The sequence below is a fragment of the Rana temporaria genome, chromosome 8 (genome assembly GCF_905171775.1).
Source record: "Rana temporaria chromosome 8, aRanTem1.1, whole genome shotgun sequence".
NCBI lineage: Eukaryota > Metazoa > Chordata > Amphibia > Anura > Ranidae > Rana > Rana temporaria.
In genome coordinates this window covers 29,383,779-29,410,663 of record NC_053496.1, presented here as the reverse complement: position 1 = coordinate 29,410,663, position 26,885 = coordinate 29,383,779, and the positions used below count along the sequence as shown (strand labels likewise).

Below are 26,885 nucleotides of genomic sequence, written 5' to 3'. Positions count from 1 at the left end.
GGTTTTAAAATATGTTCCGTACTTACCCGTTTTCGAGACGCATCTTCTTCCGTCGCTTCCGGGTATGGGTCTTCGGGAGCGGGCGTTCCTTCTTGATTGACAGTCTTCCGAGAGGCTTCCGACGGTCGCATCCATCGCGTCACTCGTAGCCGAAAGAAGCCGAACGTCGGTGCGGCTCTATACTGCGCCTGCGCACCGACGTTCGGCTTCTTTCGGAAAATTGTGACGCGATGGATGCGAGCGTCGGAAGCCTCTCGGAAGACTGTCAATCAAGAAGGAACGCCCATTCCCGCAGCCCATACCCAGAAGCGACGGAGAGGATGCATCTCGTAAACCGTAAGTACGGATCATATTTTAAAACCAATAGCCGATTCCCCTAGACAAAACGAGCAGGAATCTAAGGCTAAAAAGTGTGCGCTATGGGTGAACCTCCGCTTTAAGGGGACTTCCCCAAGGCTGGAGATGATTGACTATTGAATACTGAGTAGCTGTAATGAAGGTGGCATATTGGTACTGTATATGTATTTTGTTCACTTGCAGATATACTTGCCACAGAGCTGAACAGACTGCTCATATGATCAACCAATGAACAACTGGAGGGATCTTCAGTGAAAACCTCATATTAAACCAGGGCCGTCTTTACCATAGGACAAACAGGGGCAGCTGCCCAGGGTCCTGTCACTGTTGGGGGCCCAAAGCAACCGCCTTTGAAAAAAAAAATATGAATTTTTTATTTTTTTATTTTAGGGGTCCGGAGGCCCCCAGGGCCCCAGATGGCAACCCCCCTTTTTTTATTTATTTTTAAATGAAAAAAATATATATTTTTTTAATATATTTTTATTTTTTATTAAAGGGCCATTTTTTTTTAGGGTCCCCAGGGGCCCGGAGGCCCCCAGGGCCCCAGATGGCAACCCCCCTTTATTTATTTATTTTTAAATAATTTTTTATTTTTTTTTTAATATATTTTTATTTTATTTTTTATTAAAAGGGCCAATTTTTTTTTTAGAGGTCTGGAGGTCCCCAGGCCCCCTGGATGACAACCCCCCCTTTTTTTTATAAAAAAAAAACTTTTTTTATATATTCCTTTATTTCTTTTATTTTTTATATATACAAAGGCATGGCAGCCCATTCAAATCAATGGGCTGCTGTGCCTGCACAAATGAGGGCCGCCAAAACACATACATGTGAACCAGCCAGGCCCAAAATAAGCTGGAGGGGGGCCCAAAAAAATGTTTGCCCAGGGCCCAAACCATATTAAAGACGGCCCTGTATTAAACAATCAGTAGAATCAGAGATAGGCAAGATTTACATACATTTTCACTAAGTTTAGCTTGGTCTTGTCTCTCCCACCTCCATTGTCATCCTATTGGACAGTAGGGCTGCTTATCAATACGGTGAGAAATGGGGTGCCAGGAAGAGATGAAGGCCAAACGTGACTTTTCCAGAAGTCGCAACTGGCATAATATTTTTTTAATCCATATCTCTCAGATTGTTTAAAATTTACATTTTCACTGACGATAACATCGGTTGATGCATTTTTCATCTTTGCAGTTTGAATTCCCTAGGTCTGTGAAAGAATTACTGCAAATAGGTGTCCAAACATCTGGTGCTGCTGTGGGTCATGAGCATGTGGGTCATGTGGGTACCTTCTTATGGTCATTTGACCCAAAATTGTAGCACCATGGGACCTGCTTTTTATATCGGGCAGCTTAGCTCATTCTGACTTTATCGCCTCAGCCTACCCCTCATTGCCAGGCTAAACTGCAGAGTCTGAGGCCAGGGCCGTTTGAAGGACTTTGGGGGCCCCCAAGCACCCCCCCCCACATGCAAAGCCTACGTTAACTCTACACAATTTTCTTTTCTATTCTTACCTCCCCTTTTTCCATGTAGGCTGCCGCTGTAGCGTGGCCGAGCTCCTCTTCCCCCTGCCTCCTATCAGATAGTGCCCGGGCTGGGCCGGATACCGCGCGTGGTACAGGAGATTCAGTTTCCTGTCTTCCCAGCCGGACTGAAAGGAAGTGAGCACTCAGTGTGCACTTCCTGTCAGTCCGGCCGGGAACAGGAAACTGAATCTCCTGTACCACGCGTGGTACCCGGCTGGACTGACAGGACTCCAGGTGGAAGGAAGAGGAGCTCGGCCACGCTACATCCTGGGAGGGGGAAGTTGGGGGCCCCAAGCAATTGTTTGTTGTGCCTGTCCTGTAGCGACAGGCCTGTCTGAGGCTACTCTAAAGTAGAACTAAAGACAAAACTTTTTTAAATTTTGGATTGAGTAATTATAATTATTATTACCCCGTTAGGAGTTTACCCCGTTAGATGTCCCTCCACTCCCTGTTCTATAGCCAAAACAGGATGTGAGAGTAAATCTTTCCAAAGTGAGGGAATCCCTCTTTGTCGCCATAACTAGTGTCCCTATTGGAAGACTTCTCCTCTATTACTTTTCTGGGGACAACCCAAAATTTGTGTTTTTTTTTTACTTTCACTTTTAATGATAATAGAAAACAGGACAAATAGAGAGGGTGAATCTCCCTAACGGGGACATGTGTTCCAATCCCTTTCCATTCTGTCCAAAACTAAAAAAAAGTTGTGTCCTTAGTTCAAGTGAATCATTCAAATATTTATTCTTCAAATGAATACTATTAAATCCACTTTTACATAACTTCCAGGTGAAATTCTCGGTGTACGGAAAGTACATGCGTGCCGTAGGATGGGGGTACACAATCTGGATCTTAGTCGCCTACATCTTACAGAACGTAGCTTTTGTTGGACAGAACATTTGGCTGAGTGACTGGACTAAAGATGCGGTTACCTATTTCAACCAGACCTACTCGTCTTCACAGAGAGACATGAGGGTTGGCGTGTTCGGGGCCTTAGGAGTAGCACAAGGTAATCCAAGAAAATGGTTTACATACATTATTCAATCATCAAGATATCTCCAGTGTAGGCTATTTATTTAGCCGATTTTTAGTGTCCGATGGCAGGTCTGCAGCTGCTTGTCACATGCTTCTGTGTTACTAAACACCTTTTTTGTGCTGTAACATGTAGACTAAGCTATAGTCTACATCAGGCATGTCCAAAGTCCGTTCGAGTTTTGAGCAGCCCACCTGGTTATTTGGACATATATATCTTTTGTGGCCCCCAACGATCTCCCGGGGCCACAAAAGATATATATGCTGACTGGCTTGGAGGGGACAGGGAGGAGGTGGGACGAGTGCCGTACATATAGGGGGAGAATTTCCGGTTTACATGCGGCCTCTGTAATAGGAAGTCCCGTCTCCTGCACTGCCATTGGACGACTGTTCTGTCCATCAAAGGAGGCGGGAATTTTTATTAAAGAGGTCGTCATGTAAACAGGAGTTTCTCCTGTATGTAATCTTTCGGGGCTCATCCCGCCCCCCCTCCCTGTCCCCTCCAAGGCTGCAGATGGATGGGCATCAATCAGGCTGCACTGATGGCAATGGTGAGTCTGCATAAATGGCAATGGTGGGTGCTGCATTCCTGGCAATGGTGGGTGCTGCATTCCTGGCAATGGTGGGTGCTGCATTCATGGTAATGATTGGAGAGCCATTGAAGTGAACATCCAGCACAGCTCAATCACAGGCAATGTTTGGGTTGGTGGGGCACATCTAAATGCATTAAAAAAAAACACAGAGTCTGCATCCATTTAGATGAGGAGTAACCAGGGACGTTTTAACCACTTAAGGACCGCCGCCTGTACATATACGTCGGCAGAATGGCACGGCTGGGCAGATGGACGTACTGGCACGTCCTGTCCATCTACCAGCCGTGGGTCGCGGGCTCTGCGACCCGGTCCGAAGCTGTGGGACCCGCGGACCCAATCGCCGCTGGGGTCCCGCGATCGGTCCCCGGAACTGAAGAACGGGGAGAGCCACGTGTAAACACAGCTTCCCTGTGCTTCACTGTGGTGGCTGCATCGATCGTGTCATCCCCTTTATAGGGAGACACAATCGATGACATCACTCCTACAGCCACACCCCCCTACAGTTGTAAACACACACTAGGTGAAACATAACCTCTTCAGCGCCCCCTTGTGGTTAACTCCCAAACGGCAACTGTCATTTCCACAATAAACAATGCATTTTAAATGCATTTTTTGCTGTGAAAATGACAATGGTCCCAAAAATGTGTCAAAATTGTGCGAAGTGTCCGCCATAATGTCGCAGTCACGAAAAAAATCGCTGATCGCCGCCATTAGTAGTAAAAAAAATAAAATTTATAAAAATGCAATAAAACTATCCCCTATTTTGTAAACGCTATAAATTTTGCGCAAACTAACCGATAAACGCTTATTGCGATTTTTTTTTTTTACCAAAAATATGTAAAAGAATACGTATCGGCCTAAACTGAGGGGAAAAAAACGTTTTTTAAAATATTTTTGGGGGATATTTATTATAGCAAAAAGTAAAAAATATTGCATTTTTTTCAAAATTGTCGCTCTATTTTTGTTTATAACACAAAAAATAAAAAACGCAGAGGTGCTCAAATACCACCAAAAGAAAGCTCAATTTGTGGGAAAAAAGGACGCTAATTTTGTTTTGGGAGCCATGTCGCACGACCGCGCAATTGTCAGTTAAAGCGACGCAGTCCCGAATCGCAAAAAGGGGCCTGGTCCTTTACCTGCATTTTGGTCCGGGTCTTAAGTGGTTAAAATAATACTTGTGTAGCAATTTTATAATGTTTTTGAAAGTGGAGTTTTCTTCTAAGGGTTGGAGTTGGTCAGCCTTAAGACCGCTCTTTGATAACAAGTAATTCTGTGCAGATAATAAAGAGGTGATGTCTGACCCTTGTAGGGATCTTCGTGTTTGCTGGTGCATTTCTGGTTGCTGCGGGTACAGTGCGCGCATCACGGCTCCTTCATGTACAGCTCCTCCGCAATATGCTCCACGTTCCTATGCAGTTTTTTGACACGACTCCAACTGGGCGAATTGTCAACAGGTTCGCCAAGGTCAGTCCATGTTCTTGTATTGTCATGTTTATATTTAATGGATAATGGAGCTAACTTGTTAACATTTTGCAAGTGGTAAAAACATGCAGTAACTTACAATAATCAGTTGAGACGTTCAGTTTAGTGTCCATTCACACATGTGCGACTTAAAAATCCAGCGATTTTCATTGGGACTTTGCCATGCGACTTTCATGCAACCTTCGAGGGTTTGCATTGAAGACTATGGCCTCCAATTAGCATGAAAGCTGGACCAAAGTAGTGCAGAAACTACTTAAAAGTTTTCCATTTTATTTTCCATTTTTTTTATTTTTCCATTTTTTTTTTTTTTCAATATCACAAGAACATAGGGCCAGATTCAGATACATTTACGTTGCTCCACGGCAGCGTAACGCATCCCATTTACGTTACACCGCCGCAGGTTTACAGCGTAAGAGCCTGATTCACAAAGCTCTTACCTGTAAACTTGCGGCGGTGTAACGTAAATGCGCTTGGCGCAAGCCCGCCTAATTCAAATGGGGCGGGCACCATTTAAATTAGACGCGTTCTCGCGCTGAACGGTCTGCGCATGCTCCGTTAGGAAATTTCCGGACGTGCATTGCGCGAAATTACGGCGCCCCGACGTTTTTTTTGAAATGTGACGTGCGTTACGGCGTTTCGTATTCCCGGACGTCTTACGCAAAAAAACGCTATGGAATCGCCACCTAGCGGCCGGCATAGAATTGCATCCTAAGATCCGACGGTGTAAGTCAATTACACCTGTCGGATCTTTTGGCTATCTATGCGTAACTGATTCTATGAATCAGGCGCATAGTTAGGACGGGCGGATCACAGAGATACGACGGCGTATCAGGAGATACGCCGTCGTATCTCTTCTGTGAATCTGGCCCATATACACAAAAACAAAGAAAAAAAAATAACAATGAGCTCAACTCATAAATATTCATAACACCACAGGAGAAAAAAAAACTATTCCTTTCCTTCCTCTTCCTCCCATACATCCACATTCTGGGAATCGTACCTCCTAACTTGGCACTGTATCCATATGGTCAAGCCACGGTTTCCAGATAGTATCAAATCTCTTAGATAGATTCCTCCTAAAAAAACATGCCTCTCATAGGAAATGGATCTATTCGGATCAAATATCCAATCAGATATAGGCGGAGGGTGCGGGAAGGTCCACCCAATGGCAATTTGTCTTTGAGATACAAAAAGCGCTTTTACAACAGTAAACCACCTTGGTGGATTAAGCACTAAGCAGGCGCGGACTGACAACTCATGGGGCCCCCGGGCAATATGATATTATGGGGCTCCCGGGCAATAGGAGATTATGGGGCCCCCAGGCAATAGATTATGGGGCCACACAGTATACACACACACACATACAGTATACATACACAGTATACACACAGACACACAGTATACACACACACTGAAAAGGTACTGGAGAGGCGGGGCAGCTATAATCTTGGGATTTTTTTAAAAACACAGATTTTTACATACTGTCCCTGGTTTTACTGAGGCTGGGAACCCTAAAGGGACCCCCTAGTGGCATGGGGCCCTCGGGCCAAATGCCTGAATGGTCAGTTCGCCCCTGGCACTAAGATATCCCAGTAGACACATTAAAGGATCAACTGAAAGATTCAGATCTAAGATCCCATTAAGTGTACCCACAACCTCTGCCCAATACCTCTGGAGTTTCGGGCATCGCCATAGTAAATGTATCAATGACCCTGGATTACCACATCTGGAGCAAGCCAAGTTAGTTGTTAAGCCAATATTAACCACTTAGGATCCGCGCTATGGACGAAAGACATCCACAGCGCGGCTCTCAAATGCCGAGTGGACATCTTTGGATGTCCTGTTGTTGTCATTCCACTGGGGGCGCGCAGCGTGGAAACAACGTGCCCGGCGCATCGCTCGGGAGCTGATGCGTGTGCCTGGCGGCCGCGATGTCCGCCAGGTACCCGCGATCATCGGTGACAGCAGGGACATAGAGCTCTGTGTGTAAACACAGAGCTCCACGTCCTGTCAGGGAGAGAGGAGACCGATCTGTGTCCCTTGTACATAGGGACACAGCATCGGTCACCTCCCCCAGTCAGTCCCCCCCCACACACACAGTTAGAACACACCCAGGATACACATTTAACCCCTTCCTCACCCCCTAGTGTTAACCCCTTCCCTGCCAGTCACATTTATACAGTAATTAGTGCATATTTATAGCACTGATCGCTGTATAAATGTGAATGGTCCTAAAATTGTGTCAAAAGTGTCCGATACATCCGCCGCAATATCGCAGGCCTGAAAAAAAAATTGCAGATCGCCGCCATTACTAGTAAAAAAAATAAAAAATAAAAATAAAATCATAAATCTATCCCCTATTTTGTAGGCGCTATTACTTTTGCGCAAACCAATCAATATATCAATTTTAACAAAAATATGTAGAAGAATACGTATCGGCCTAAACCGAAGGGAAATTTTAATTTTTTTTTTAAAAAATGGCATATTATTATAACAAAAAGTAAAAAATATTGTGTTTTTTTTCCAAATTTTCTGTCTTTTTATGTTTATAGCGCAAAAAATTAAAATCGCAGAGATGATCAAATACCACCAAAAGAAAGCTCGATTTGTGGGAAAAAAATGATAAAGATATAATTTGGGTACCGTGTTGTATGACCGCGCAATTGTCATTCAAAATGCGTCAGCGCTGAAAGCTGAAAATTAGTCTGGCCACGAAGGGGGTTTAAGTGGCCAGTAATGAAGTGGTTAAAAATTCAGGTGTCCTATATGCCCTATGCAATATATAAAATTGTGTTAATCTAAATGAGGGTGAAAAAGATACAAGGGGAAGAGCCCGAACTCCTTTAAAGAAACCTGTAACATAAAGAACACATTGTCTGGCTGGGGGGCTTTGGTGAAATATCAGGGGTCTAAATAGATCCCTGATGCCTCACTTTTGGGACAGAGAAAGATACTGAACACAGAGATTCCCCAGTCCTTTTCTCAGCAGTCTCAGCTCCACTGGACAGTGAATGAATGGGAAGTGCTCTGTGTTGATCGGTACCGAGCCATAGCTCTGAAGAACAGTTGGGACTTGGTTCAAAGACCTCAGCATTGCAAAGTCATAATAGCCATAATAGTCATTTAACTAAATGGGGAAATATGGTACAGCAAGAAAGATAAATGTTAGAACCACACAAATAATCCTGTTAAAGCGGAGTTCCGGCCACAATTTCACTATAATTAAATACCCCTGTAATACAGAAGCTTAATGTTTTCTAGTAAAGTTAGTCTGTAAACTAAGGTCCGTTTTGTTAGGTTGTTACAGCATTTAGACACTTTATAAAATAGAAATTGACTGGGGCCATCTTAAGTGTGGGCATCATGAAGCCAGACTGTATGACTTCCTGGATTTCAGCCTTGCAGATCTCGCACATGCTCAGTGCTGCACAAGCAGTGTAATAGGTTTCAGATCAGGTTTCAGCACCTGTACTGTCCAAGTCACATGATTCTTCGAGACTGGGGAGTGCACAGACTCCTGGAAAGTTACACCCACTACATTCCCAGGAGTCTGTGCGGTGTAGGTTAGGAAGCTTAATGTCAGGGCTCCATTCCCGGCTCCATTGAGCTCCCGCGCATGCGCGGTACGGCAGCGCGCCGTGTGCGTGGAAGCACGCACGTGCAGGTATGCGGCAACCCTGGGGCCAATCAGAGGCCGGACACTCCTATTTAAACCAGCAGCCTTCCCTGAACAGGTTGCTGGTTTGTCTTCAGCTCCTATGTGTTTACCTGTTGCCGTACCTGCCTGTTTTGACCCGGAATTCCTGACGACTCTCCTCTCACCTGGAACCTCTGACCCTTTGGCTAATGTTACCTGGATTGCTGTTTTCTCCTGCCCCTTGACCTTGGCTTGCTCTCATGGACTCCCTCTGAACTCTCCTGCCCTTGACCCTCGGCCTGTGACTCGGATTTGCCTTCATCTCCTGTGGACCCTACCAGACTTACCTACCAGTTCCTGCCTGACCAACGCTTGTCTCCAGTCTTCTGCACCTGCCCTGCTTCTGTCAGCTGCACCAAGTCTGCCTGCCAGCTCCCGGCACCGGTGCCTCCTTGTGCCGTCCCTCCTCTGTCCCAACTCCAGGGAGTGGTCTGCACAGGGTCGCAAAGGTGAGCCGCCCTCAGCATCTCAGTCTCGGTGAGTACAGGCTCTGACACTTAAGCACCTAGGTGCAGGAAGTGGGAAGATTAACTATTCTGCCTAGCAACAACACTTTGAAGGCATCTAAAAAAAAAAAACGATTTTTTCTTAAAGGACTAATGACATTTTTTTTAAAACTACTGATGTAATGTTATATTTATGGGTGGAACTCCACTTTAAGATATTGCTGTAGATTTATATAAGCTTATTTATGCTGAATGTTCATTATGAAATATATCGATGTGTAGGATATCTTCACGGTGGATGAGACCATCCCCATGTCGTTCCGCAGCTGGGTATCCTGCGTACTGGGAGTCGTCGGCACGTTGTTTGTCATCTGCTTGGCCACGCCCATCTTTGCCGCCATCATCATCCCTCTGGCCATTTTCTATTATTTTGTCCAGGTAAACTGAATAACTATTTTATTTCTATAGGAACGTGAATTGTTCAGACCTAAGTAAAAATTTTCTCGGAAAATGTTGCCAGGATTGTATCATAATCTTTCTTCCTTAGCCAGTTCTAGAATCTTCCCCTGAACCAACCCCTCCTGATGTGGCCTGGCGAAAATCTTCACCACACTGTAAGGCCCCGTACAGACGACCGAACATGTCTGCTGAAACTGGTCCACGGACTAGTTTCAGCAGACATGTTCGGTTGTGTGTAGGCCCGAGCGGACAGGATTCCAGCAAACATTTGCCCGCCGGGCCTTTTCCCAGCGGACAAATATTTCCGGACTTGTTTTAAAACAGCCCGCTGGAATCCTGTCCCCTCGGACATGTTCGGTCGTCTGTACAAACCTACCGTACATGTCCGAGCGCCCGCCATCCCTCGCATGCGTCGAATGAATTCGACGCATGCGTGGAAGCATTTAACTGGCAGGGCCGCCCACGTCGCTGCGTCATCGTCGCGGCGACAGCGCGGACACGCCCCGCGTATTGTTTACACGCGGATTTCTGTATGATGGTGAGTACAGCCACCATACAGAAATCCCCGGGCATACATGTAAGGTGAAAACGGTCCAGCGGACCGGTTTCATCGTACATGTATGCTCGTCTGTACGCGGCCTAAGGGTCTGTGTCCACAGGCTTATGTTCACTTTAATTGGGGTTTGCACTCCTATACAAGTCTATGGAAATGAAACATTTGCTAAAAGCGGAGGTCCAACCGAAAAAAAAAAAGCCAACAGATACAAATACTGCAGCTGCTGCTACTTTTAAAAAATGGACACTTATCTGTCCAGCGTGCCCGCGATGTTGGTAGCCAAGGCCGAGCAATCGCTCGTCTCTCGGCTGCCCCCGCCGCCATCCTCGGTGAAGGAATCGGGGCTTTGTACATCTCACAGAGCACTGTTCAATTTATCATCTGAAAATGAAAAGTATATGGCACAACTTCAAACCTACTAAGACATGGCCGTCCACCTAAACTGACAGGACAGCTTCACTGCCCGGTTCCCTACACGAGTAGCGCGGGGCGCCCTCATTGGTCCCCGCTCTCTCCTGGGGCCAGTGTGTTTCCCAGGAGACAGCGGGGGGGGGGGGTCAAGTGGCGTGACTCCCACGGGAGTCTATGCCCGGAAGTGGGTGCAAATACCTGTCTTGGACAGGTATCTGCACCCCCTTACCGCTCCCCTCTGAAAGGTGCCAAATGTGACACCAGAGTGGGGGAGGGTTCATAGTACAAGTCATAGTACAAGCCATAGCTTTACAGGCAGATATCCACCTAATCCAACTTCTGCTCTGGAGACCTGATGAAAATCTTTGACCTTTCACCCTATAAAACAGACTATGAAGAAATGAACATATCACACAGCAATCTTGGTCTCCTGACCAATCAACAGGGATGTGAGGGTGTAGCAGTGTTGTTATATACCTTACAATCCATGCCAGTGGCTGCTGGTGCTCAACATTTTTTGGGGGGGGCGCAAACGGGAAAAAAAAAAAATTGCAGCCTCACTGTGCCCATCAAACGCAGCCACTGTGCCATCAATTGTCATTGTCACCACTGTGCCATGCAATCAAACGCAGCCACTGTGCCATGCCATTAAACGCAGCCACTGTGCCAAGCCATCAAACGCAGTCACTGTGCCATGCCATCAAACACAGCCACTGTGCCATCAATTGTCACCACTGTGCCATGCCATCAAACGCAGCCACTGTGCCCCTCAATTGTCGCCACTGTGCCAATTGTCACCACTGTGCCCTTTAATTGTTGCCACTGTGCCCATTATTGCCACTGTGCATGTCACTTTGCCCTTTAATTGTTGCCAATGTGCCCATTGTCACCACTGTGCCCATTTATGCCACTGTGCATGTCATTGTGCCCTTTAATTGTTGCCAATGTGCCCATTGTCACCACTGTGCCCATTTATGCCACTGTGCATGTCATTGTGCCCTTTAATTGTTCCCACTGTGCCCATTGTTACCACTGTGCCCATTGTTGTCACTGTGCATGTCACTGTGCCCTTTTTCACCACTGTGCCCTTTGTCGCCACTGTGCCCGTTGTCACCACTGTACCCATTGATGCCACTGCGCCCTTTCTCGCCTCTGTGCCCATTGTCGCCTCTGTGCCCTGTAAAATGCACTTACCTTTCTGCTTCCACGTCCCTCGATGACGCTTCAGCCAATCAGGTTACCGATAACCAGAACCGGTGAACCTGATTGGCTGAGATGGCCGTCAGTCTTATCCAAGGTACACACCTCCGTACGTTCCCTGAATAAGCATCCAGGAGATGAGGGCTGTCCTCGGAAAGCCTATCAGAGCCGCTGGCTCTGATAGGCACTTCCGCACAGCCAACCAGCTGCTATTAATCAGGTAGCCGGCGCCCTATGTCCGGCCATCTGAATAGACCAGCGGCAGCTGGCAACAATAACATACATTCATGCAATGCATTATTTATGTTATTTGCGAGAGCCAGAGGGGGCGGCGCTGCAGTTCTGCAATTCTTAAAGGGCCCGTTTTTTTTTTTTGAGACTACAGGAGGGGGGCGGCGCCCCGGCGCCCCCTATGGACGGGCCGTCACTGATCCATGCACAGAGTTTCCAGAAATTTTGACAAATACGGTCCCTTATTCCATCTTATTGTGTGTCAAATACTTGGGCTATATGGTAAACGTGTTTTTATTGCTATTCCTTCATTCAGAGGTTTTATGTCACCACTTCACGACAACTGCGGAGGTTGGATTCTGTCACGAGATCTCCCATCTATTCCCACTTCGGGGAGACGGTGTCTGGCCTGTCGGTCATCCGTGCCTATGGACATCAGCAAAGGTTCCTCCAACATAATGAAAACACAATTGACATCAATCAGAAGAGCGTTTACTCCTGGATTGTTTCCAACAGGTATTGCACACAGGAAAAGTGGAACTTGACCCAAAGCCATCTCGTCAGTTTATTGCAGTGTGGGCCAGGGAAGTGTTAGAATCCCTGCCAGGTGTAAAATCCCTCCCCACTCAGGATTTTTTTTCCCCACTTCACTTGTTCTGGTGAGCACTGTCTCTACTATAGAAAGGTATGAAAAATCCACAATGGTATACTTGGGAAGTGAGGGGAAATCTTCATACCTGATTTCTTCATACCTTTGATTTCTTTTTTTGTGTATTTTTTTTTGTGCGTGTACTCGAGAGAGGAGCCGGACTGCAGGAGTTGGGAGTGGGCAGGCCTCCCCCAGAGGCAATCTGCCACCTTTCTCCATGCCCCGGGTGGCAATGGCGGGTGTGTGAGGGGGTCCTCCAATACAGCCCACCCTACCTGCTCTGCTTTGAAGCCCAACGGGGCAGAGGGACTCCCTATAAGGGAGTGAGAGGATCTAGCCCGCTCAACCAGCCCGTTAGTCCTTCGCCTCTCTTTTTAGAGACCGCGTGGTCAAAGTGCGTGCATGTTAACCCAATTTCGAGTGCGTGTAAGTGTGGTGTTTTTTGTGGGAGGGGGGTGGGCGTACTAAGCGCAGGCTTACCTCGCATAGCACACCCACCGGGAGCTGGGCTGAGACCACCAAACTCAATTCACATGTAGCCGAGACCGGGATCCGAACCCCTAGCTGCAGAGGTGAATGGCTTGTCAGCACAGTGCCAATCGCATTGAGCCACCCTGGCTCCCCACGGACTCCACCCCATTTGCCCTGCCCGTGTATACCCCACCTTTTTAATAAAGCCCCCCCTAAAATGCAGCCCACCAAATGCAGCCTCATTAGCGCCCATCAAATGCGGCCTCATTAGTGCCCATCAAATGCGGCCTCATTAGTGCCCATCAAATGCAGCCTATTTAGCACCCATCAAATGCAGCCTCAGTGCCCATCAAATGCAGCCTCACCATTGCCCATCAATGCAGCCTACCAGCGCCTATCAATGCAGCCTACCTGTGCCCATCAATGAATGTTTGCTTGCTTCCATTCATTCGGGGGTCGGGACACAGAAATAGGCCTCCGCCGCTGCTGTGCTTCTAACACTATGCGCGAACGAAGCGGCAGCTGCCTTCTGATGCTGAGACTTATGCCTCGTAAGTTGGGAAAACTGTCACGACAACTTTTGGCCAGGAAAACTGTCCGTGTGTATGCTCCATGGCAGTTTTCCCGACAGGAAAAATGCAGCGAATCGCAGCGGGAAAAAAGAGAACATGTTCTCTTTTTTCCTGCCGCGATTCTTGGCGTCCTTTTTCCCGGCAGTTTCCCTATGGGAAACACTTCGGTGGAACATACACATGGCCGGGATTCCTGGCCAAAGCTCTCACCACAGTTTTTTCTGACGGGAAAACCTCTGGTGTGTACAGGGGGAAAGTTACCGAGCAGGTTTTCCCCCCGGGATTCCCGGTGGACTTTTTACCGCCGTGGATCCCGGTCGTGTGTACAGGGCTTGTGTTGCTTGCTGCAGTGAGTAGAGAGAAGGAACACCAGTGGCCGGGCGCCCTAGGCAGCAGTGCGCCTAGTTTGCTAGTGGTAGCACCGGCCCTGGTCACAAGCTGAGTCCAATCCTCTGTAGCTCTTAGACCAGCTTCTGATGTCTTCAGCTGAGGTTGGTCTTCGATATTTCTCATTAAATGTGTTGTCATACTTTGTGCTGTGTCTTCCAGTGCTGCTGATAGTAATGGACACTGGAAAATATAGTGTCCTCAACCAGATTTGTTCCCTGTTTACAGTACGGTATTTGTTGAAGTAGAGTTGAAGAAATTCTGTCATGTTGATTTTTTTTGCAATTATCTTCACTCTGTTATTGAGACAATTGAATGGAGCTATTCAAAAGAGCGTGATGACGCATTTAAATGAACATGCATACAAGAAATCCGATGAGACTGAACTCTAACCAGATAACCACCAGACAGTGCTGCAGAATCTCACCACCTGTTTCTTATCATGAGGAGAAAAGGAACATAGGGCCAGATTCAGATACAATTACGTTGCTCCACGGCAGCGTAACGTATCTGATTTACGTTACACCGCCGCAGGTTTACAGCGTAAGTGCCTGATTCTCAAAACTCTTACCTGTAAACTTGCGGCGGTGTAATGTAAATGCGCTCGGCGCAAGCCCGCCCAATTCAAATGGGGCGGACACCATTTAAATTAGGCGCGTTCCCACGCCGAACGTACTGCGCATGCTCCGTCGGGTAAATTACCCGACGTGCTTTGCTCTAAATGACGTCGCACGGACGTCATTTGTTTCGACGTCAACGTAAATGGCGTCCAGCGCCATTCACGGACGACTTACGCAAACTACGTGTTTTTTTAAATTTCGATGAAGGAATTAGAACAACTAGGGCTCAGCCCTAATTTTACGCGGCGTAACTCGACGGAAACGACGTAAAGTTAGATCGACGAGCAGCGCTGACGTTCGGGAATCGCCGTAACTAGTCATTTGCATATTCTACGCCGACCGCAATGGCCTCGCCACCTAGCGGCCGGCCTAGAATTGCATCCTTAAGATCCGACAGTGTAATTCAATTACACCTGTTGGATCTTAGGGCTAGCTATGCGTAACTGATTCTATGAATCAGTCGCATAGTTAGGACGGCCGTAACGCAGAGATACGATGGCGTATCAGGAGATACGCCGTCGTATCTCTTCTGTGGATCTGGCCCATACACTTGAGGTGTGACCATGGAAGCTTAGATATAAAACCAAGCATGGCTTTTTTTTATATTAATTCAAGGGTTTGTAAAGGATTTTTTTTTTTATCTTCCTTTACCTTAATGCAGTGCTGTTTTAATGTCCTCATTGTTCGTTTTTGCTCTCAAGTTGCTGTAATTCTTCTCTGATCTCCACACTTCCTGGTTGTCTGTTTCCTGATGACCACAGTACTGGGAGCTTTCTCTCTGTGGTCACTAATCAAGGAGGTGTGATTACTGGGTGTCTAAAACCCCACAGCACCAAACATCACTGCCCTGTATTGGCTCTGTGACTCTGTACAGAAGAGAAGCAGGAAACATGCAAAAACGAAACTAGAAACTACAGGTACATTATATGATTGATTGTTATCTATTTTTAATCGTTTTTAAAAGGAATCAGTTAAGTTTTATGTCTCTATACCCTGTAACAGGCATTTCAGCCAAAATTTTTTTTTTTATTTACAACTCCTTTAAGTAAATCCAGTTGAGGACCTGGAGAGAAAAACCCCAGTAAACTGTTGAATCTCGTAATCTCTCCACACAAAATGGAAAACGCCATTCTGAATTATTATGAAAACTGATGCATGGAAATGTGACGTATCTTCAACAGGTGGCTGGCCATTCGTCTGGAGTTCGTAGGTAACCTTGCGGTTTTCTTTGCTGCCCTCTTTGCGGTGCTGGCCCGTAACACAGTGGACAGCGGGACTGTTGGATTGTCTATTTCCTCAGCCCTTAATGTAAGTCCTAATGACATGACATCGTACTAATGATTTATTATTGTCTTACAGGAAAGGTCAACTTGCTGTACACAACAGCCAATCAAATTTATCTTTTTATTTTGACACGTGCACTAGAAAGATAACACTTGTACATGGATTGGTTGCCAAAGACTAGAACATTTCTCTGTTAAAACAGAATATTCAAAAAATGAACTCTATGGGCCAGATCCACAAAGAAGTTACGCTGGCGTATCTATTGATACGCCGCGTAACTTCTAGTTTGCTCCGGCGTATCTTGTTTTGTATCCACAAAACAAGATACGCCTGAAGCTGTGCTAGATCCGACTGGCGTACGTCTTAGTACCCCGTCGGATCTAAGGTGCATATTTACGCTGGCCGCTAGGTGGCATTTCCGTCGATTTCCGCGTTGAGTATGCAAATTAGCTAGATACGGCGATCCACGAACGTACGCCTGGCCGGCGCATTTTTTTACATCTTTTCCGTAAGGCTTTTTTCGGCGTATAGTTACCCCTGCTATATGAGGCGTATCCTATGTTAAGTATGGACGTCGTTCCCGCGTCAAATTTTGAAAATGTTACGTCGTTTGCGTAAGTCGTTCGCGAATAGGGCTTTGCGTAGAATGACGTTCACGTCGTAAGCATTGGCTTGTTTCGGGTTAATTTCGAGCATGCGCACTGGGATACCCCCACGGACGGCGCATTCGCCATTCAGAAAAAAACGTCATTTACGTCGGGTCAAGTAAAATTAACATAAAACACATGTTTTGATGCCACTTGAAGCAATGCCCGTGTATTCTTGAGGTCCTGGACCACAAGTCGCATTAAAGTGGGACCAAAGTAGTGCAAGGACTACTTTGTAGTCGCTGCGACTTGAAGTCGCACAGATATGAATGGTACTCATTAGAAATCATGGGATCAGGTGTGGACTGACCATTGGGACTCTCGGGCACTGCCCGAGGGCCCCATGCCACTAGGGGGCCCCATCAGGGTTGCCAGGCTCAATAAAACCAGGGACAGTATGTAAAAATCTGTGTTTTTTTACATCCGTCCCTGATATGTCCACAACCGACATGCTTTTGATGTGAAAATCCTGAGATTTTAGCTGCCCTGCCTGTGCAATGCCTCCTGGCGTGGTGGCCATCTGTAAGCCCGGGGGCCCCATAATCTTCTATTGCCCGGGGGCCCCATGAGTTGTCAGTCCACCCCTGCATGGGGTACGACTTGTCATGCGACTTTGCAGTCACATGACAAGTCACACAAGTGTAAACCAAGCCTAAACTGTTAAGTGTATATATGACCTGTAACTTACGTGGAACATCGTACCAACTTGTGTTTGTTTCCATTTTATAGATCACACAGACCCTGAACTGGCTGGTCAGGATGACATCAGAGCTGGAGACCAATATTGTGGCTGTGGAGCGTGTAGACGAGTACATCAAGGTGGAGAACGAGGTACGTTCTGAATGATACATGTCTTCTATAACACACAGCGAGGACTCCATGGTCATCCGAATAGTCTTATTAAAAGCGCCTGTATAAAAGGGTACAATTTGCACCCCTCCTTCACAAGAAGGGAGAATGAAAATTTACATCCAACACATCTGACTGTTTCCTGTCTCTAAAGTGCATGCGCCTTTAAATGTGAAATCTAAAATTAGAGCCCTACCCCGTGCTATAAACTAATAGATCATTGTAATATCCCACAGACACTAACTGCGCAAACCAATCAATATACACTTATTGGGATTTTTTTTACTAAAAATATGTAGCAAAATACATAGGCCCGGATTCACAAAGCACTTACGCCGACGTATCTACAGATACGCCGCTTAAGTGTAAATATGCGCCGCCGTATCAATGTGCCGGACTCTGATAACAAGATACGCCTGAAAATAGGCTTTCAATTGTCCGACGTAACTTTCCTACACCGGCGTATCGTGGGCGCATATTTACGCTGGACGTAGGTGGCGCTCCCATTGATTTCCTATTCAAATATGGAAATGAGGGAGATACGTCGATTCACGAACGTACCTGCGCCAGGCGCATAATTTACGCGGTTTGCTTAAGTCGTACGTCCGACGTAAAGTTATTCCCCATATATGAGACGCAACTCATGCTAAGGTATGGACCAGGGAACACAGCCGTCGTATTTTACGTTGTTTACGTAGTATGTGAATAGGGCTGGGTTACGTTCACGTCGTAGGCAGTGATCCGTCGTATCTTAGGGAGTATTTCCGACGTGATTCTGAGCATGCGCACTAGGATACGTCCACGGGACGGCGCATGCACCGTTCGTTTTAAGTACTTTTTATGGCACTCTGCCCATCATTTGCATGGGGTCAGGCCTCATTAGCATGGCTCACGCCCACTTCCACTTACGACGGCTTACGCCGAGGGAACCCAGCACAGTTTGGGAGGCAAGTGCTTTGTGAATTTGGTGCTTGCCTCTCTGCGCTGCCTCGGCGTAGCGTATATTAGATATGCTACGCCGGCATAAATATGCGCCGATGTATGTGAATCCGGGCCATATTGTCCTAGATTGATAAAGAAATTAGATTTTTTTAAATTTATTTATTGGATATATTTTAGAGCAGAAAGTAAAAAATATTATTATTTTTTTTTTTTAATTGCTGTTCTTTTTTTGTTTATAGCACAAAAAATAAAAACCGTAGAGGTGATCAAATACCACCAAAAGAATACTTTTTGTGGGAAAAAAGGACATAAATTTTACTTGGGTACAGCGTCGCATGACCGCACAATTGTCAGTTAAAGTAACGCAGTGCTGTACCGCAAAAAATTGCCTGTCATGAAGGGGGGTAAATCTCCAAGAGCTAAAGTGGTTACATTTTGCCGGTGTGGTGCACTTTTTGAAAGCGCACCAAAACTCCTGCATTCAGCGCACTAAACCCACAGGATATAATAGAAGTCTTTGGCTCAGTGCGCCGGCTCAATGCACTTTAATGCTCTGAAATGGCGGGTTGGCGAGCCCAGATGGCAATCACCAGGTTGCTGACCCTCGGCATGCGCTTCCCTGGTTTGAGTTTGTGGGCCACATCAGAGGGCTCCTTGGGCCACATGTTGAGCACCCCCTGGCAGGGCTGGACTGGGAATGAAATTTGGCCCTGGACTTCATCCAGACTGGCCCACTTTGACAGGTCTCTCCCATGGTGGCCGGACAACTCCCACACACCCCCGGCCACCCAAGCCCCCTCTTCACTAGCCACTAGCCATTCTACTTCATTAGAGTAGAACAGCTGGTACTGGTACTCTTATAGGCAGTACCAGTGGGGAAGCTAGACATTATTTAACCCGGACCAAAGAATCAGTTTGGTGCCCCCCCCCCCCCCTTATGGGACAAGATTAGGCAGAAGTGAGAAACTCCCAGGCCATAGCTGTTGAGTCAGCTGTCTGTCCCCTCCCCCATGCTCCTCTGTCGTCCCCCTGCTTCTTTTTTCCCCCCCAGGTGAGCGCTGCAGGGAGGGAGAGACAGAGAAGCAGAGGGGGGCGGCAGTCCGCTGTCACTGTAGCCAGCCCACTGAGCCATCGGCCCACCGGGAAACTCCCTGTAGTCCCAATGGCCAGTCCGTCCCTGCCCCCTGGACTACGAGATTACACTAAGGACAGGAATAGCAAAGACATTGATGGGAGTCAATCAGCAGTAAACAACTATTTGTCTGGTCATCATGTAGGCACGATGGGAAACCGATCAGCGACCACCACAGGACTGGCCCGAGAAGGGGGTTGTGAAGTTTGTGGACTACAAAGTGCGTTATCGGGAGGAGCTGGACCTCGTCCTTCATGGGATCACATGTACTGTGAACAGTATGGAGAAGGTAACTTGATTCTTTGTATTTCCTAAAAATCAATTACAACAAAACAGGGTGGATTTAATTTAAAGGGGTTGTAAAGGTGCAATTTTATTCCCTAAATAGCTTCCTTTACCTCAGTGCAGTCCTCCTTCACTTACCTCATCCTTCCATTTTGCTTTTAAATGTCCTTATTTCTTCTGAGAAATCCTCACTTCCTGTTCTTCTGTCTGTAACTCCACACAGTAATGCAAGCCTTTCTCCCTGGTGTGGAGTATCATGCTCGCCCCCTCCCTTGGACTACAGGAGAGTCAGGACGCCCACTAACACACAGCTCCTTTATCTGCACCGTAAAGAGCGTCCTGATTTATATCCACCCTGTAACAAAAGACTATTCACAGAAACTTCCTAAAATGACAATTGGTGCCCGGGTGTGATGATGATCCTCCTTTGACATGGAATAAGCCATAATTCTTAATCTACATACTTGTTGCAGGTCAGTGGCTCTTGGTAGGTATGGCAGCCAGGAAAGTAGCCTTTTCAGAAAGGGCTAGGGAAAAAACGGCACAGGTGTTTTTAGGTTCCTCTTTAAACTGATTGGCTGTTCGACTGAAACACAGGTTTTCTAATTTAAAATAAAATCCCCCATATTTCTTATAAGTAAATGTAATGATTTTCCTGTTCTTCTTTGTATCTGCCCCCCCAGGTGGGAATAGTCGGAAGAACGGGCGCTGGAAAGTCTTCACTCACCAACTGCATTTTCCGGATTATTGAAGCAGCAGGAGGCCAAATCATCATCGATGGGCACGACATTTCCACCATCGGCCTCCATGACCTGCGCAAGAAACTGACCATCATTCCCCAGGTAAGGATCTATGGAGGACAATATGGGGGACTTTATCACAACCTGAGCAGACAGAATCTGGAACAGCCTTGCATGGCAGCCAATCAGATTGTATCTTCAGCTTGTTCACCTAAGCTCTAAAAATTAAAGTGGCTCTAAAGCAGTGGCGGTTTGTCCATAGAGGGCGCTGGAGCGCCGCCCCCTCTGGCTCTCGCCCGCCACTGAGTCTAATAACATACATTCATGCTTTGCATGAATGTATGTTATTATTGCCAGCTGCCGCTGGCCTATTCAGAGATGGCCGGAACTTGAGCGCCGGCCACCTGAATAACGGCAGCTGGTTGGCTGTATGGAAGTGCCTATCAGAGTCAGCGGCTTTCCGAGTACAGCCCTTGGCTCCCAGATGTCTTATCCTCAGAACGTACGGGGGGTGCGTTCCTTGGATAAGACTGACAGCCGTCTCAGCCCATCAGGTTCCCTGATTCTGGTTATCGGTAACCTGATTGGCTGAAGCGTCACCAAGGCGGGAGAAGACATCGAGGGACGTGGAAGGAGTAAGGTAAGTGTATTTTACAGGGCACAGCGGCGACAATGGACACAGAGGCCACAAAGGGCACAGTGGCATCAAGGGCACAGTGGCGACAAAGGGCAAAGTGGCATCAATGGGCACAGTGGCATAAATGGGCACAGTGGCGACAATGGGCACAGTGGCGACAATGGGCACAGTGGCAACAATTAAAGGGCACAGTGACATGCACAGTGGCGACAATTAAAGGGCACAGTGGCAACAATTAAAGGGCACAGTGGTGACAATTGGCACAGTGGCGACAATTGGCACAGTGGCGACAATTGGCACAGTGGCGACAATTGAGGGGCACAATGGCTGCGTTTGATGGCATGGCACAGTGGTGACAATTTATGGCACAGTGGCTGCATTTGATGGGCACAGTGAGGCTGCAATTTTTGTCTTTTTTTTCGTTTGCACCCCCCCAAAAATTTTGAGCACCAGCCGCCACTGCTCCAAAGCGTATTTTTTTTTTTTACCCACAATGCATTCCTTGCAATAAGGTAAAAAATGTTTAGGCATCAGCACCCCCTCTCAGCACCTCTGTAGTTCAGAAGACAGGTGTTCCGTCAGAATCGGCGACCCGTCAGATTAGGGCATTGTTTCTCAACTCCAGTCCTCGAGGCACCCCCAACAGGTCATGTTTTCAGGCTTTCCATTATTTTGCACAGGTGATTGAATCAGTTTCACTTCCTTAGTAATTACCAAAGCCGTTTCATCTGAGGGAAATCCTGAAAACATGACCTGTTGGGGCGCCTTGAGGACTAGAGTTGAGAAACACTGGATTAGGTAGCGGAAGTCAGCTTTACATGTGTACGCCGCTACCAGGTTTGCTCATCTGACAGAACACATGTGTTTCATCAGATTTGGCGACCTGTCAGAATTTGTAACGCTGTGCTGCGATTCGTTACAGCACAAGCTGATTTTTGGAAAGGGAGGGTGTCCCTGAATGGTAGTTTGGTAATGTGGTCACCCTACTGGTGTCCCTATTGAAAACGTACCCCTGGGGCTGGTAGAGATAAGCAGGGAGCTCTAAGGGTGTATCATATCCTGAATTCAGATGTGGTTTTGCAGGATCCAATTCTGTTCTCCGGCACACTGAGGATGAATCTGGACCCGTTTGACCAATACACAGACGAGGAAGTATGGAAAGCTCTGGAACTCTCCCATCTCAAGCCTTACGTGGAAGGTTTACAGGAGAAGCTCTTCTATGAAGTCAGCGAGGGAGGAGAGAACCTGAGGTAAGATAGACTCAAGTAATATCTACCCCACCCCTGTGCTCTAGTATAGTACACCCGTGTGTACCAGGCCTTATACTGCTGTGCAGGACCCCTGTGCTCTAGTATAGGACACCCTTGTGTACGAGGCCTTATACTGCTGGGCAGGACCCCTGTGCTCTAGTATAGTACACCCGTGTGTACCAGGCCTTATACTGCTGTGCAGGACCCCTGTGCTCTAGTATAGTACACCCGTGTGTACGAGGCCTTATACTGCTGGGCAGGACCCCTGTGCTCTAGTATAGTACACCCGTGTGTACCGAGGCCTTATACTGCTGTGCAGGACCCCTGTGCTCTAGTATAGGACACCCTTGTGTACGAGGCCTTATACTGCTGGGCAGGACCCCTGTGCTCTAGTATAGTACACCCGTGTGTACCGAGGCCTTATACTGCTGTGCTGGACCCCTGTGCTCTAGTATAGTACACCCGTGTGTACGAGGCCTTATACTGCTGGGCAGGACCCCTGTGCTCTAGTATAGTACACCCGTGTGTACGAGGCCTTATACTGCTGTGCAGGACCCCTGTGCTCTAGTATAGGACACCCGTGTGTACGAGGCCTTATACTGCTGTGCAGGACCCCTGTGCTCTAGTATAGGACACCCGTGTGTACGAGGCCTTATACTGCTGTGCAGGACCCCTGTGCTCTAGTATAGGACACCCTTGTGTACGAGGCCTTATACTGCTGTGCAGGACCCCTGTGCTCTAGTATAGGACACCCGTGTGTACGAGGCCTTATACTGCTGTGCAGGACCCCTGTGCTCTAGTATAGGACACCCTTGTGTACGAGGCCTTATACTGCTGGGCAGGACCCCTGTGCTCTAGTATAGTACACCCGTGTGTACGAGGCCTTATACTGCTGTGCAGGACCCCTGTGCTCTAGTATAGTACACCCGTGTGTACCGAGGCCTTATACTGCTGTGCTGGACCCCTGTGCTCTAGTATAGTACACCCGTGTGTACCGAGGCCTTATACTGCTGTGCTGGACCCCTGTGCTCTAGTATAGTACACCCGTGTGTACGAGGCCTTATACTGCTGGGCAGGACCCCTGTGCTCTAGTATAGTACACCCGTGTGTACGAGGCCTTATACTGCTGTGCAGGACCCCTGTGCTCTAGTATAGGACACCCGTGTGTACGAGGCCTTATACTGCTGTGCAGGACCCCTGTGCTCTAGTATAGGACACCCGTGTGTACGAGGCCTTATACTGCTGTGCAGGACCCCTGTGCTCTAGTATAGGACACCCTTGTGTACGAGGCCTTATACTGCTGTGCAGGACCCCTGTGCTCTAGTATAGGACACCCGTGTGTACGAGGCCTTATACTGCTGTGCAGGACCCCTGTGCTCTAGTATAGGACACCCTTGTGTACGAGGCCTTATACTGCTGGGCAGGACCCCTGTGCTCTAGTATAGTACACCCGTGTGTACGAGGCCTTATACTGCTGTGCAGGACCCCTGTGCTCTAGTATAGTACACCCGTGTGTACCGAGGCCTTATACTGCTGGGCAGGACCCCTGTGCTCTAGTATAGGACACCCGTGTGTACGAGGCCTTATACTGCCACGCAGGACCCCTGTGCTCTAGTATAGGACACCCGTGTGTACGAGGCCTTATACTGCCACGCAGGACCAGCGCTACGTCCTTCACATTGCCCAAAGAATGGTGGCAATGTCCAAAAACAGAACTTGAAGCTGAAGTTTAGATGTGGTCATTCTTACATAGGCCCAGCTTGGATCAGTGTGACTCTGCATACACCATATCTGTGGGATCCCTGTGAAGCTGGAAATCACTGGAGTGGGCACCACTACTATAATAGCTTCTGGGTTATGTGCCAAGTGGCAAGACTGCTTACCGAACACAGGAGGTTGCTTGCGCAGCATGGGCACCATTCAGGGAACACTTTGTATTTTCTGAATGAATACAAAGTAGGGTTGTCCCGATACCACTTTTTTTTAAGACTGAGTACAAGTACCGATACTTTTTTTTCAAGTACTCGCAGATTCCTCCCACTGACACCAATGATGGGACACTATTCCTCCCACTGACATCAACAGTGGGACACTATTCCTCCCACTGACACCAATGATGGGTCGCTATTCCCCCCCACTGACACCAATGATGGGCACTATTCCTACCACTGACACCAATAATGGGTCACTATTTCCCCCCACTGACACCAATGATGGGCACTATTCCCCCCACTGACACCAATGATGGGCACTATTCCCCCCACTGACACCAATGATGGGCACTATTCCCCCCACTGACACCAATGATGGGCACTATTCCTCCCACTGACACCAACAGTGGGACACTATTCCTCCCACTGACACCAATGATAGGCACTATTCCCCCCACTGACACCAATGATGGGCACTATTCCCCCCCACCGACACCAATGATGGGTCACTATTCCCCCCCACTGACACCAATGATGGGCACTATTCCCCCCACTGACACCAATGATGGGCACTATTCCCCCCACTGACACTAATGATGGGCACTATTCCCCCCACTGACACCAATGATGGGTCACTATTCCCCCCACTGACACCAATGATGGGTCACTATTCCTCCCACTGACACCAATGATGGGACACTATTCCTCCCACTGACACCAATGATGGGACACTATTCCTCCCACTGAGACCAATGATGGGCACTATTCCCCCACACCGAGACCAATGATGGGCACTATTCCTCCCACTGACACCAATGATGGGACACTATTCCTTCCACTGACACCAATGATGGGTCACTATTCCTCCCACTGACACCAATGATTGGCACTATTCCTACCACAGACACCAATAATGGGTCACTATTCCCCCCCACCGAGACCAATGATGGGCACTATTCCTCCCACTGACACCAATGATGGGCACTATTCCTCCCACTGACACCAATGATGGGTCACTATTCCCTCCCACTGACACCAATGATGGGCACTATTCCTCCCACTGACACCAATGATGGGCACTATTCCCCCCACTGACACCAATGATGGGTCACTATTCCCCCCACTGACACCAATGATGGGACACTATTCCTCCCACTGACACCCGTGATGGGACACTATTCCTCCCACTGACACCAATGATGGGACAATATTCCTCCCACTGACACCCGTGATGGGCACTATTCCTCCCACTGACACCAATGATGGGACACTATTCCTCCCACTGACATCAACAGTGGGACACTATTCCTCCCACTGACACCAGTGATGGGACACTATTCCTTCCACTGACATCAACAGTGGGACACTATTCCTCCCACTGACACCAATGATGGGCACTATTCCTCCCACTGAGACCAATGATGGGCACTATTCCCCCCACTGACACCAATGATGGGCGTTATTCCCCCCACTGACACCAATGATGGGCGTTATTCCCCCCACTGACACCAATGATGGGTCCTATTCCCCCCACTGACACCAATGATGGCCACTATTCCTCCCACAGACACCAATGATGGGTCAGTTTTCCTCCCACTGACACCAATGATGGGACACTATTCCTCTCACTGTTTAGAGACCCCTGGTTTAGGGTGTTGGTATCCAGCTTGCACTGTGGCAACGCAATATGCTGCTCCAGGGCAAAATGCGTCCTGTTTTTTCAACACCTCAGTTGAGAAACACTGTATTAAAGTGGAACCAAAGTCTAAAATTGAACACAAAAGCAGGCAGCTCTTTATTGCATAAGAGACATGCAATGTAAACCTACCTGCCTATACAGTCTTCCATAGAATGTACACTGAGCTGTGCATGCGCTGCTACGTTTACATTCCAACACAGTGCCTGTGTGCCAGAATGACTGAACTCCTATGTGGAAGTGACGTCATCCCGTACTGGTCAAGAAGAAGATGCTAGAGAGAGACCTCAGGGTGTCGGGCCATTGAAGCAGGGATCTCCAAACAACGGTCCTCCAGCTGTTGCAGAACTACATGTCCCATGAGGCATTGTACAACTCTGACATTGACAGTAATGACTAGGCATGATGGGAATGGTAGTTCCTGAACAACTGGAGGGCCGTAGTTTGGAGACCCCTGATAGAGTATTGCAGACTTTAGTTCTGCTTTAACTGTTAATCAAAATGGACTTCTCCCCTTGGGGCATATTGATTAGGGGTGCAACGGATCAAAAAACTCACGGTTCGGATCGTTCCTCGGATCAGGAGTCACGGATCGGATCATTTTTCGGATCGGTAAAAAAAAAAATTCTCCCCCACTGTAATATACACATCTCCCCCCCCCACTGTAATATACACATCTTCCCCCCACTGTTCAGCCCCCCCACCAAATATAGTACCCCCTCGGTGCAAACACCCCCCTCCTCTCAGTACAAGAGACCCCCCCCTCCTCTCAGGGCAAGAGACCCCCCCCCTCCCCTCAGGGCAAGAGA

The 26,885-nt window shown here is 47.7% G+C and overlaps 1 protein-coding gene across 1 annotated transcript in view; it reads left to right on the top strand.

Moving 5' to 3' along the window:
- The window catches only part of ABCC2 (ATP binding cassette subfamily C member 2), a 99,648-nt gene that overhangs the window by 67,736 nt on the left and 5,027 nt on the right, over nt 1–26,885 (top strand). Inside the window, exons 22-30 of the mRNA XM_040361459.1 lie at nt 2,667–2,886; nt 4,812–4,966; nt 9,410–9,565; nt 12,301–12,500; nt 15,865–15,991; nt 17,344–17,445; nt 19,683–19,826; nt 20,506–20,664; nt 22,283–22,449. Of these exons, the coding sequence (XP_040217393.1) occupies nt 2,667–2,886; nt 4,812–4,966; nt 9,410–9,565; nt 12,301–12,500; nt 15,865–15,991; nt 17,344–17,445; nt 19,683–19,826; nt 20,506–20,664; nt 22,283–22,449 (1,430 nt within the window). The remainder of the gene's footprint in view (nt 1–2,666; nt 2,887–4,811; nt 4,967–9,409; nt 9,566–12,300; nt 12,501–15,864; nt 15,992–17,343; nt 17,446–19,682; nt 19,827–20,505; nt 20,665–22,282; nt 22,450–26,885) is intronic.